Source organism: Pezoporus flaviventris, unplaced genomic scaffold, assembly GCF_033815535.1.
Source record: "Pezoporus flaviventris isolate CSIRO_AGI_PZ_B2104156 unplaced genomic scaffold, CSIRO_AGI_Pfla_v1 ptg000007l, whole genome shotgun sequence".
Lineage (NCBI taxonomy): Eukaryota > Metazoa > Chordata > Aves > Psittaciformes > Psittacidae > Pezoporus > Pezoporus flaviventris.
This window is the reverse complement of record NW_026892555.1, coordinates 21,993,089-22,005,350: the sequence shown is the minus strand read 5'-3', so window position 1 is coordinate 22,005,350 and position 12,262 is coordinate 21,993,089. Positions and strand designations below refer to the sequence as shown.

General features: G+C 36.3%; 1 protein-coding gene across 5 annotated transcripts in view; it reads left to right on the top strand.

The window, feature by feature from the left end:
* MATN2 (matrilin 2) overlaps positions 1 to 12,262 on the top strand; it is a 71,399-nt gene that overhangs the window by 46,605 nt on the left and 12,532 nt on the right. For 3 of the 5 annotated variants that reach the window (XM_061448029.1, XM_061448027.1, XM_061448028.1), the window contains exons 8-21: positions 1,123 to 1,245; positions 3,290 to 3,412; positions 5,134 to 5,256; positions 5,433 to 5,555; positions 5,897 to 6,019; positions 6,113 to 6,235; positions 6,449 to 6,571; positions 8,981 to 9,103; positions 9,198 to 9,320; positions 9,426 to 9,548; positions 9,721 to 9,843; positions 10,040 to 10,162; positions 10,302 to 10,424; positions 10,588 to 10,710. In XM_061448029.1, coding sequence (XP_061304013.1) covers positions 1,123 to 1,245; positions 3,290 to 3,412; positions 5,134 to 5,256; positions 5,433 to 5,555; positions 5,897 to 6,019; positions 6,113 to 6,235; positions 6,449 to 6,571; positions 8,981 to 9,103; positions 9,198 to 9,320; positions 9,426 to 9,548; positions 9,721 to 9,843; positions 10,040 to 10,162; positions 10,302 to 10,424; positions 10,588 to 10,710 — 1,722 coding nt within the window. The remainder of the gene's footprint in view (positions 1 to 1,122; positions 1,246 to 3,289; positions 3,413 to 5,133; positions 5,257 to 5,432; positions 5,556 to 5,896; positions 6,020 to 6,112; positions 6,236 to 6,448; positions 6,572 to 8,980; positions 9,104 to 9,197; positions 9,321 to 9,425; positions 9,549 to 9,720; positions 9,844 to 10,039; positions 10,163 to 10,301; positions 10,425 to 10,587; positions 10,711 to 12,262) is intronic. The other 2 variants (XM_061448030.1, XM_061448031.1) reach the window with 2 other exon arrangements.

Genomic DNA, 12,262 nt, shown 5'->3' with positions numbered 1-12,262 from the left:
TGTATAATAGTAAATCTGGACCCATTACTGCAAACTCATTGCTTAGTTAGATAAACTAATAAACAGCAATATTTAGAACTAAGTAATTTTACATTAAGGAGAGATTTTTTTTTTTTTTTTTTATGTAAGCAAAAGCTTCAGACGTGCTTGTTCACATCTGTAAATGATTTGCAAATAGAGACATACGAGGCTGCATTTGTGTCTGAGGGACCTCCACTACTTTTGATCAAGTTCAGCTAAAGTGATTTTGGACTGTATGACTAAAAATAGCCATTAACAAGTCAGCAATAAAATATTATGAGGAAGTTCAGTATAAAGTCTTTTTCCTAATATATGCTTTTTCTGTACTTAAGGAGTCAGCAGATTACACAGTACATCTGCAAGTGCACGTATCTCACACTACTGCTTTGCTGTCCGTTCTGTGAGACAGCATAGTTTTTAATTCCAGTTCACCTCTCTCTCTGTCTTCCCTTACCCTATCACACAACCAGTTGCATATAAGAAAAAAAAAAAAAGTCCATTTTATCTTGGAATAGGAATAGGAAAATCAAAGAAAAGGAACACATTGAGACACTCTCACACTCATCATTTGTATCTGTCCCCCACTAAGCTTTAACTGCTTGAACCTGTTGGCAGGTTAAAGCTTTAAATTGATGATTTCTCATCCTGTTGAAAAAGAATTTACTGTGTATGAAATAATCTAAAAGCCATAATTCGTATTTCAAGAGTTACTACTATTCATACTTTCCCTCTGAGAAAATTTTATGGTCCTCAAAAGAGAGTCTTTCTTTGTAAAGCAAGCAAGTATGATTCTGCAGGTAAGAACAGGCAGGACTTCAAGGTTCTCCCTTCACTTCACATTAGATTCCTTTTGTGATTTTTGGAAAAGGGGATCTGCACTTCATCAGGTTCATTATCTGCCAAGTGGGCTGGTTGTATTCATTTCACTTAGGTGTTGTTAATTAACTCAGGTTACTCAAATAGGTGGGCGTACTGCATAAATAAAAAGCTGTACTGATATTTTTACCTTGCTCTGCAAAGGCATTGTGTACTAACTAGTGTCATAGTGCTTGTATCTAAGGCTCCAGTGTGATTTCTTCAATTATTAATACAAATCAATAGGAGTGGACCACTGTGCTGAAAGCAGTCATGGCTGTGAGCAACTGTGCCTGAATACTGATAGCTCCTATGTCTGTCAGTGCTCTGAAGGATTTGTCATCAATGAGGACCTAAAAACCTGCACACGTAAGTGTTGTGAGAACTTCCTTGATTTCAGCTCACCTGGGAAAGGTTTCTGGTTTTGTACAGGGAAGAGAACACATCTTCAATTTGTTCTTACAGTCTGCATTTTGAAATATTTAAATAATTGTTTGAAAACAGAAACAGACAAAATGGACTTAGGAGAGGGTACTTGTCAAGATAACTGTAAATCCTTACATAGAAAAGTTTTGGAAGATCTGTTTATCCCCAGGTGTCGAGGAAAGTTTTTCAGTCACATGACTGACAGGTCATCTTGACAGCAGCATCCCCAAGCAAACTGCTTTGCATTTTCCACCGGAACCTTTAATGAGTGACCAGAAGTTGTCCTGACAGCTTTCAACCCTTTAAAAATCTAATGATCATGGCGAATCATTGCAGTTTCACAAATAGCTGAATTGCCTCCTTCACTGGAAAAATAATATGTAGAAAGTGCCAAGAAAACAGGAATGGGAATACATTTTGCCTGTTGACTTTTCCTGGACCTCTTTGATGAGATGGTTTGGCCATTTTTTTCTACAGATTTTAGAGGTATGGTATTTTTCAAGCTTGTTGAGTGCTGGAGCAGCTCCAGAGTTTGCTCTTTTTCTTACGCTCCAGCAACACAGTTTTAATAGAAGCCAAACTGCAAGTGCTCAGTCACAAAAATGATCTATTGAGAAGTGAGGCAAATCAGCAAAGGCAGTTTCTTTGTCTTTAACCTTGTCTTTGCCTCCATACTAGCCTTTTTACCCTATCCAATACCTTGGCAGACTTTGCTTCTGCCTGCCACTGCAGTTCCATAGACAGGGACAGATGGTAATGCAAAAGGAAAACTACTGTATCTGTAACAACAGGGTCTACTAGAAGCAATTTATCTAGACATTTAACTGAAAGAACCACTGGAAATTTAGAAACAGATGAACTACGGAGTTTTATCAACTTGCACATGGAAAATCCCATTTCCTGTATATTTAAAAGAGATGGGTTTTTCACTCTTGACAACTTTCCTCCAGGCAGTAGTTGGAGACCTATCAGCAGCACTAGAACAGTGCTGTGGCTTCTGGAATCCTTCTGTGCAATGAAATTGAGCCATTTTGAATAGCTCCTCTTCTTGCCAGCACACCCCTCTCCTCATGAATATTTGAGAAAGAGATTTGTCCTATTCCTGAGCTCCAGATGAGCTGTTGAAACCTCATGGCCATTTTTAGGCTATCATTAAGAGAGTTTGCGCACTTGGGGATTTCCTAAATGAACAGTTGAATGGAAGAGATTAGCATTTAACATATCCCACTCCTAATAAGAAAACATCTGGGAATTACTGTTCTAGTGTCATACACAGGCACAAGTGGGAACACCTGAATGGTAAATGGATTTCTACTCTGAAAGCTAATTACAAAAAAGAGTGACACTCTGTGTGTTGCCAATGGACAGTAGCAAGTGCTGCCTGCAGGATCCCAGGGGTCCTGTGTCTTTGTATTACAGAGAAGAAATTTGAGATGAGAAATAGACTGTATTTGACAGTACTTGTCACTTGCAATTCTTTGCAAAAGCTTGACTAGTCTAAGCCAAAGCTCGCTGAGGTCCCTGAGAAGTTTTCTTCTTGCTGCCACAGCAGCTGGGTCATGTGCATAAGTGAGTTCTGGGGACTGCCATCTTCACAATTGGACACTTAGAGATCGTATTTAAAGAAGAATGTTCACAAGATTGTTTGTCACTGTCCTATAGAAAATCATTGCTAAAGTGTTTTGCTTTGTCCTTCTTTTAATTCCGTTTTTAAGTACTGAGATGTGGACTCTGTTGAGCCATGTTACACATAGGAAAATATGATTTCCTAACTGTGCTTAAAGTAGCCAATGGGAAGTACACCACAAGACCCTCTTACATTTTATTGAAGCTGTATGTACTTTATCAAATAAGGAACTGGATTGTCAGTTAAGCAGTTCAATATATTTGTATTTACTTGCTTATATGCCATTCAAATACTAGAGATGAAATAATAATTGATTCATTATTTGTTAGATTTTTTTAGTAACTTGATTTGCTCCTACAGGAGTTGACTATTGTGCTCTGAATGATCATGGCTGTGAACATTTGTGTGTAAATGGTGACAGATCTTACACTTGTCAGTGTTTTGAAGGATACAGGCTTCGTAACGATGGAAAAACATGTAAACGTAAGTTATTATTCTCAGAGTTAGATTTTTATTACACACATAGAAGAAATCTGTAAGGTAAGATTTAGTTGCCTAAATGTTGCTGTCCATGCTCAAGAATTCTAAAAGTTCATAGTTTCTCCCTTGGTGTCATATTTGCCAGTAGTATGTCAGTATCTTGGGTATGCTAAGGTGTCTAAAGTGGTACTGGATACATAGTTTTAGGGACCTGACTCATACACTAAGTGTCCGTACCATTTAAAATGTGGCCCAAAACTATTCTATTCATACTTACATCCTGATATTAGACAGCTGTAATTTTCTTCTCAGGACAAGGCAAAAATCTATGATGTTTCTAAAGTCTTATACAGCCTGAAGCTTGCAGCATTATTAATAGAAAGTTCATTTTATCCAGCATGAGATACGGATGATTGCAAAAGAGATGTCATAATTACATCACGTATTTGACTACATTGTGCAGTTATGATGTGTGGCAGATATCAAGAAAAAATTCATTGCAAGTTTCCCTCAATTTTTATAGCTTTGATCACTAAGTGATCAGAGAATAATCATGGATAAATCTCTGAAAGCTATACAGGTGTCATGTATTTTGTAATTGTAATCCCAATAATATCCACAGATCTTATCAACATCTGCTGTTAAAAAACATCTACAGGGGAAAAAAGAAGTCATCCAGATATCATCATGACAAATGAAAAGCTCCTTAGTCACAGTTTGTGTATAGTAACAACACCATACTGCAGAGACTAATTCTGCTTGACTCAGAAAGTACTGACACTCTAAAAGCAAGTGAAATGTTCTGTACATGCAGAAGTTCAGAGGGATCTAGATAGACTGAAGCACTGAGTTCTGGTTAATGGGATGAATGGGAACAGGCTTTCTAGAGAGGTGATTGATGCCCCAATCCTGTCAGAGGTTAAGAGGCATTTGGGCAATGCCCTTAGTAACATGGTCAACACTGAATGAGTCAGGCACTTGGGCTGAGGATCATTCTACATCCCTTCCAACTGTAACTAAACTGTTCTGTTCTATTCTGGCCTTGCAGGAAAATAAAGGGTGTGGGGAAGAAAGTGAAAGCAAGATTTTAGTTTATCTAATGCTAATTAATAGATGTTATTTTATTTTGAAATATGAATTGTATCTGAATTCTGTATCAGAACTGAGCATCTGCTTGCCCAATCATAGCTGACAGCTTCCCAGAATTTTACAATAGATAGGATCATATAATTTGACTTTCTCACTACCCTTAAATACTACATACACTGAAATTTTGTAATCCTACTTTACAGAAAAATGGTAAACACCTTCTGAACTTAAGAACAGAGAAAACAAGCATAACTATTTCAGGTTTGAGCAGGTTCATTACTGAAGATAAAAAGATGGTGATAGACAGATCTGTTTCTCACCAGAAATTTGAAATGTGGATGTGGGATTTAGGTGCTTTGGAAATCCCTGTGGGTCATGCTGGGGACATGTGAAATTCTACAAACTCTAGAACTGGAACAGTGCACTTTTCCTTAATAGTAAGGTTGTAAAATTAGGGGACAAAGATGTACCTTTTTGTTACAACAACAAAAAAAGACATCAAGTGCTATAAATTATTTGCAGGATTGAGTCCAGTATATCAGCAAGGACAAGAACATTCAGTAGCTGGGAATTGTAGGATTTAGACCATCTTGCCCTTAACTAACATGATTTTAAATATTTTAAATTATGCCCAGGTAAAAATGTCTGCAGATCAGTCAACCATGGCTGTGAGCATATTTGTGTCAGTACTGACAATTCCTACATCTGCAAGTGTCGTGAGGGATTCGTATTGAGAGAAGATGGCAGGACGTGCAGGAGTGAGTGACCAGTATTTACTGAACATTTTTGCATGTGCATCTGGCAAGTAAAGAACTGTGGGAGTTATTTTTCCACTTTTTACTGGGAAAAAAAAACCAAACCACTTTCTTTTGATTTCTGCATCTTTTTTAACATGTTTTCATTCAAAACCTGTGTTTATATCAATCATTCCCAGGACGAGACATCTGCAAATCAGTCAGCCATGGCTGTGAGCATATTTGTGTTAATGGAGATGACTCATATATTTGCAAGTGTCATGAGAGTTTTCTGCTGAGAGAAGATGGGAAAACATGCAGACGTAAGTACTCTGATAATTATTCATAAATCATCTACAGTATGGAGATTTGTGGAAGTGTTCTAACAAATACAACAACAGTTGACTGTTACAATATAGAGTAGTATTGGTATACCTACCAGGAGCTTGTGAGAGACTCTGTGGACAAAAATAGTATATTTTAATAGCCAAAATGATGAGGAGACAAAAAAGAGTCAAATACCAAGAGTTGTAAGTGTTTGCTGCCTAAAATTTTGCCCATTTCTTCCAGTGGTATCAGTAGACCTAATAAAAGCTATTACTTCTCCCTGCATGATGCATTAGCTGTAGATGTGCTTTAACCAAGTATCATCAACTGTTCTCAGATGAAGACATTTGCAGTTCAGTTGACCATGGCTGTGAACATGTTTGTGTTAATGCTGATGAGTCATACATCTGCCAGTGTTATGAGGGATTTGCACTAAGGGAAGATGGAAAAACATGTAGAAGTAAGTATCCGTATCTTTAATAGAATATTTCCTTTTTAATCTTTGTATTCATAGACATGTTTTAAATGCTGGTAACCTTGTAATTTTTTCCAGATAGAGATGTTTGCAATTCCGTTGACCATGGCTGTGAGCATGTTTGCGTGAATACTGATAGTTCATACATTTGCCAGTGCTATGAAGGTTTTATACTGACAGAAGATAAGAAAACATGTAGACGTAAGATATTTTATGATACTCTATTTTTTGCAGTCAGAGGTCTACTCAAGAAGCATATTGTGTTAGAGGTAGGTCTCCTTATAGAGGATTTTGCCCGACAAAAAAGGAGGGTACTTTATTTACTTACTAGGAGCCTATTACTTTTAATCTTTAAAGTATTGGAAATTTTCTCATTCATCAAACTGTAGTAAATAAAATCTAAATTATTCCTAGATAAGGACATCTGCAAATCAGTCAGTCATGGCTGTGAACACCTTTGTGTGAATAATGAGGATTCATACACTTGCCAGTGCCATGATGGATTTGTACTGAGGCAAGATGGGAAAACATGCCGAAGTAAGTATCTTATGAATAAAAAAATAAATTTTGTTTTCCTGTTATTAGGACATTATTCACTGATTCATAATAGTCAGAATGGAATATTGTTTTCTGTAGATCGTAAGACTTCTGTGAATTAACGACTGTTTGAACCAAAGACATACTTCAGAAAATTATCAAATTTTAATGCTTGAATGTAGCTTTTAAAATGTTAACTCTATTTCTAGATTGAGTGTATTGAGTTTCAATCTTGAGCATAGGATCTTGCTGCATTTTACATTGATGGGTTGAAGTTGTAATTGCCACTGAGTTGCTCTCTGTGTGTTCCTGCAAATCATGACTTAACCTGATCCTGCAGATCATGACCTTAACCTCTTAGCATATTCTTTTGTAAAGAATAAGCAGGTGAAACTCCTTCAGGCTCTTTGTATGTTTTCTAATCTTTTTATAAGTCTCTTCTGGTTCCCCTAAAACGTCTGCTATTTATCAGCATCCTTGAGGGGACACCAGAGTGGTACAGTTTTCTAGAAGGAGACACAGCAGGGTCCAAGGTAGAGGAATTATAACCCATCTAATTGTTATTTGAATCTACCTATCTTTTTTTATCTTTTATGCGTTTTTTTAATCTACCTTTTTTAATCCTTTTTTAATTAATCCTTTATTTTATCCTTTTTTTTAAACCTATTCTCTTCTACTGCTAAAGATAGCAGTCGGTCTGTGACTGACTAAAATATTCTGCTTCCTTGGAGTTCCAGGAGCTACTGAAAACTAACGCTAAGCATCCGAGGTGTTTTTCAGCCAGCTCTTTTACAACTCTTCACTGCAAGTTATCTGGTTTAAAAATGTGCGTGTTCAGTAGGTGCTGGGTGACCTACTTCTCAGCTAAGGAAACCGTTCACTCCAACAATATCATCAGTGGCTTATAAAATATAAATTCAGAACTGAATGCACTATATATTTTTAGGATCTGTAAAGAATAGCAATTCTACCATTTCTATCAAAAAACATTATTAAAATGCTTTTTGCTCCTAATTGTCGTTAAATATCTTACTCATACTATCCTTATTTAGTTGGCCATGCACACCCTTGACCTCTATCTTATTTCAGTATTTTCAAATTCCTGATATTGTCATGTTCAGTAAATGCTTTGAGCGTGCCTTTCTTTCAATCATTATTCAAATCTTACAGCTGATTTCAGTTTCAATTTCCAAATGAGGTTGTTTTCTAACTACTTTGGCATTCTTTTTAGATTATAGGATTAAATTTTTGAAGGGTATCTAGTAAAATAACCTTAAATAGTGCAATCATTCACTTCCTTTATTTATTTTTTTATTATTATTCCCCACATGCCAAAATACTGAGGCTCAAATTTGCCTTCAGTTATATAAAATTCATCCTTTTGAAGTATAGCCATGTCTGGTGCTGGCTTATATTTGATACTGTTTATAAACAACAAGTTGGGTCTGAGTTGCACACAGCTGTGTATAAGCAGATGCTAATTTTTATTTACATAATAATTTCTTTTTTGTGTGCTATAATGGGATCCAGTTTACATTACCATGTCTTAAATGTAATGCTTGTTGAGTTAGAAGATTGCCCTCTTTAGTGGTCTTTGGAATTTTTGTACTGGCATCATGAGACCTCCAGGTAACTTTGCTGAGGTTGAAGTTCTTGTAAAAATACAAATTTTTCTTCCCCACACATTAAGTATTTTGCAGAAGGCTCAGTCTGAACTTGGCTGTCAGTACTGTTCTACTTTCTATGTAAGGTAGTTCTCCATTAGCGATTGAGAGTATTTTCTTTAGTGTTGCAGTGAAAAAGAAATAATGAATGCTGATAGATGGCTCTGTTTCCTTCTCTACTTTCTCCCTATCTGTCCTTGAAGAGGTTTTAACCAACTGGTTTTAGCATTGCAGTCAGACAAATCCTCCCATCAATTTTCAGCAACACCAGTTGGGCTATTTATCCTCTTAAATGAGTAGTTCCTATTCTTCTGCAGTTTGTTTATGCAGACTCTTGGCACTGATGTAAGGATGTTAAAGAATTATTTTGCTTTGTGTTTGTGCTGTTTTGCTTAGTTTTATTTTTACAAGCATGAATTTGTGCTGAATGACTATACTAAATTATTCCTTCCTTTCACTCTGACTGCTCTTAATATAAAGTCTTCCTCCTTAGTGTAGTCAGATTAATCCTAAAATGACTTATTGACAGTGGGAGGCCATCCAAACCATGCAATTCTTTCTGCTCAGATGGTAAAGAACTCATGCTCTGTGTAAGCTAAGCTGTCTATCATTTGACTAGCTGGAGATTCACTTTCAGTTTGCAAACTTCCAACTTTCTTTTCTCATGGGATTACCCCCACAGTCTTGTATTTATAAAAAAAGTTTAACTAGCAAACCACATTAAATATTATCTAATTATTACCAGGCAAGGATATTTGCAAATCAGTCAACCATGGCTGTGAACATGTTTGTGTTAATGCTGGTGAATCATTTGTTTGTAAGTGTCAGGAGGGATTCCTGCTAAGAGAAGACGGAAAAACATGCAAAAGTAAGTAGTCTGATATTTATCAGCATACTTTGTATCTGCAGCTCATGTTTGTGTAGAAATGCATTAACCAGCAAGAGCTGTCATCTGTTTTCAGATAAAGATGTTTGCAGATCAGTCAACCATGGCTGTGAACATCTTTGTGTTAATACTGATGAGTCATATATCTGCAAATGCCATGATGGGTTCCTACTGAGAGAAGATAGGAAAACCTGCAGAGGTAAGTAGCATGAGAACTTAATTTGATAAATTTGATTAATTTGATGAAAACATAGAATCAAGGCCTCTGCTGATGCATGCTGACTACCAACTCTTCCATTTGCAGACAAGGATGTTTGCAGTTCAGTCAACCATGGCTGTGAACAACTTTGTGTGAATACTGAAGATTCCTATGTCTGCAAATGTCATGAAAAATTCATACTGAGGGAAGATGGAAAGACATGTAGATGTGAGTAGCCTTATCTATAAAAGTGTATTTTTATTTCAGGCTTTTAAGTCTTGTGGCTGTCAGTGTTTGCACACACGTATGTTGGTGAATTCCAACTGTTTGAGCAGGTTAGTAAGAGATACTACCTTTCCCCAACAAGCTTCACCTCACAAACTCCATCCACTCTCCTCAGATCAAGATGTTTGCAACTCAGTTGACCATGGCTGTGAACATATTTGTGTTAATACTAATGATTCCTATATCTGCAAGTGCCATGAGGACTTCATACTGAGGGAAGATGGGAAAACTTGTAGGAGTAAGTTGTTTAATCTTTGTTTTATACTTTACTTCCTAATCTGCTAATGAAACACACTGTGCAATTTGTGTCTTTAACATAGAATCAGCTTCTTGGAAGGGAGCTCCTTCATAGAAGATTATTGCAATAATTTTTTCACTTTGTGAAACTTATTGACATAGATAACAGTGGTAAATATTATTTTCATTATTCCAAGGTAAAAATATCTGCAAAGCAGTCAACCATGGTTGTGAACATGTCTGTGTTCCAACTGGCGATTCATACACGTGTCAGTGTCACAAGGGCTTTATATTGATGCAAGACAGGAAAACATGCAGGAGTGAGTAGCTGAAACCTTTATGGAAATATGTTTTTCAGTCATAAAAGAAATAACAGACTTAGTTGCACTCAAAGCTTGTTCATGCCAGTTTTGCATTTGAGAAATGGTCTAATAAGGAAATTCTCTTAACAATTCTCAGATAAAGACCTGTGTAAATCCATTGACCATGGCTGTGAACATGTGTGCGTTAATAATAACAATTCATACAGCTGTCAGTGCCATGAGGGTTTTGTCCTGCGACAAGATGGGAAAACATGTCGAAGTAAGTAACTCAATATGTTTGTCAGCCACCCTTCTCTGGCATCACTACATAAACAAACAAAGATGTTATACTCCTTTGTCATACATTATTCCAGTATCATGTTTGGAGTCTTTGAATTTATACATATGTTAAATACAACACATATAAATATTTCAATTTACAGAGAAAGATGTCTGCAAATCAGTTGCCCATGGTTGTGAACATATTTGTGTTAATAATGATGATTCATACATCTGCAAATGCCAGGAGGGATATGTATTAAAAGAGGATCAGAAAACATGTAGAAGTAAGTACATTTTATTTAGAAAGCATTTGTTTCTTTGATTTCTAAACTACTTAACCTCACTTCAAAAAATGCCTTACTTCAAACATGCTACGATATTTCAAAGCCCAAAACATATGTGAGTGTGATGGAAAATGTCTTGAATAATTAACTTGATTCTCTTGTAATCAAAAAACTATCAAATTGGAATAGTTGTTTTGGTATAACATCAAGTATGATAATAATAATTTTCAAACACGAAGAAAAAAAGGCGAAGTGAAATCTTGTCATCAAGGAATGTACACTTTAATCAGATTCATACACTGTGTTGCTTTTACCTTTATATACTCTATCTTAAATTATCTATAATAAATTATCTATAATAAATTAATTATTACTTCTGTTTACTTCTTTTCCAACATGACATGCTTAGAGTGTGACATACATTTATCTCAATGCCTCTTAATACTTGGACAAAAATTCTTCTACTGAAACACAATAAAAACATTTATACTCAAAATTGGATGCCTTAGCTGGGGACACTTACTACCAAAAGAATGGTAACGTGTTCATGGCTGATCCCAGTCCTAAGTAAACATTCACCACGAACTGTTGCCCTATCTTGACTTCTGCAATGATACTGAGGTGGCTCTGACACTCATATTCGTTGCATTTCTATCACTTTACTAAGCTTAGTCATCCTTAGATGACTGCAGAAAAGAATTCTTGGACAACAGTTTTAAAAGAGAGCTATTGTCCAAGATGAAAAGGACAAGCTTTAAAGCTGAAAATTCCTTATTCCTACACTGTCTTGCTAACAGACGTCTTCAGTAATTTCTGCAGTCAAAGTAATTTTTACTGCACAATTCTCTCTTGTACAGTGCTTACAGTATTCTTACTATACTAACATCAGAGATGAGTGGAGGTCAAAGTTTCTTTGGTCCAGACTAAGATGCAAATGTTGCATTCTTTAGTATGGCAAATTCTCCCTGGAAGTTACATTGATCAAAACAGAAGCTCAGCATTTCTGTAGCACAAGCCTACTAGTCTATGCCTGCTGGAGGCAATTGCTTTCCAAAATGCAGAACACCTGACAGAACGAGTCTGCAGCTTTAAAGACATTTTCCATTCCCTGAATTCCCTAACTTTGTCACAGATGCACAGTGCCTACAAACTGCTTTGATTTTTGTGTGTGCACTTGCCAAAAAGTATGAGAACTCCAGCTTTGTCAGTCTCCTGACAAACTCCCAGCTTTAATGGCTAAACCAGAAAGGTTTCATTTCAGCAAGACATAAGCCTCCCAGTAACAAGATTGTTAGAAAGTTATAAGCAAAAAGCTCATATAAACAATTCTGATCCATGTTTGGCAGCTAGGGACATTTCTAGAATTTACTCTCACCTATTTTTTTTAGTTATTTTTCTGACACTAGAGATTTAAGTTTGTGCTATAAAAACATGTGCATTGTCTGCCTTTTGTCCCCAGACTTGAATCTCATCCTAAGCTCTAGGGCAGCTGCCTAACCCTTCTCTTCTTGCTCAGTCTTCCCCAAGCTCTTTGGCTTTTGCCTCACTGTTC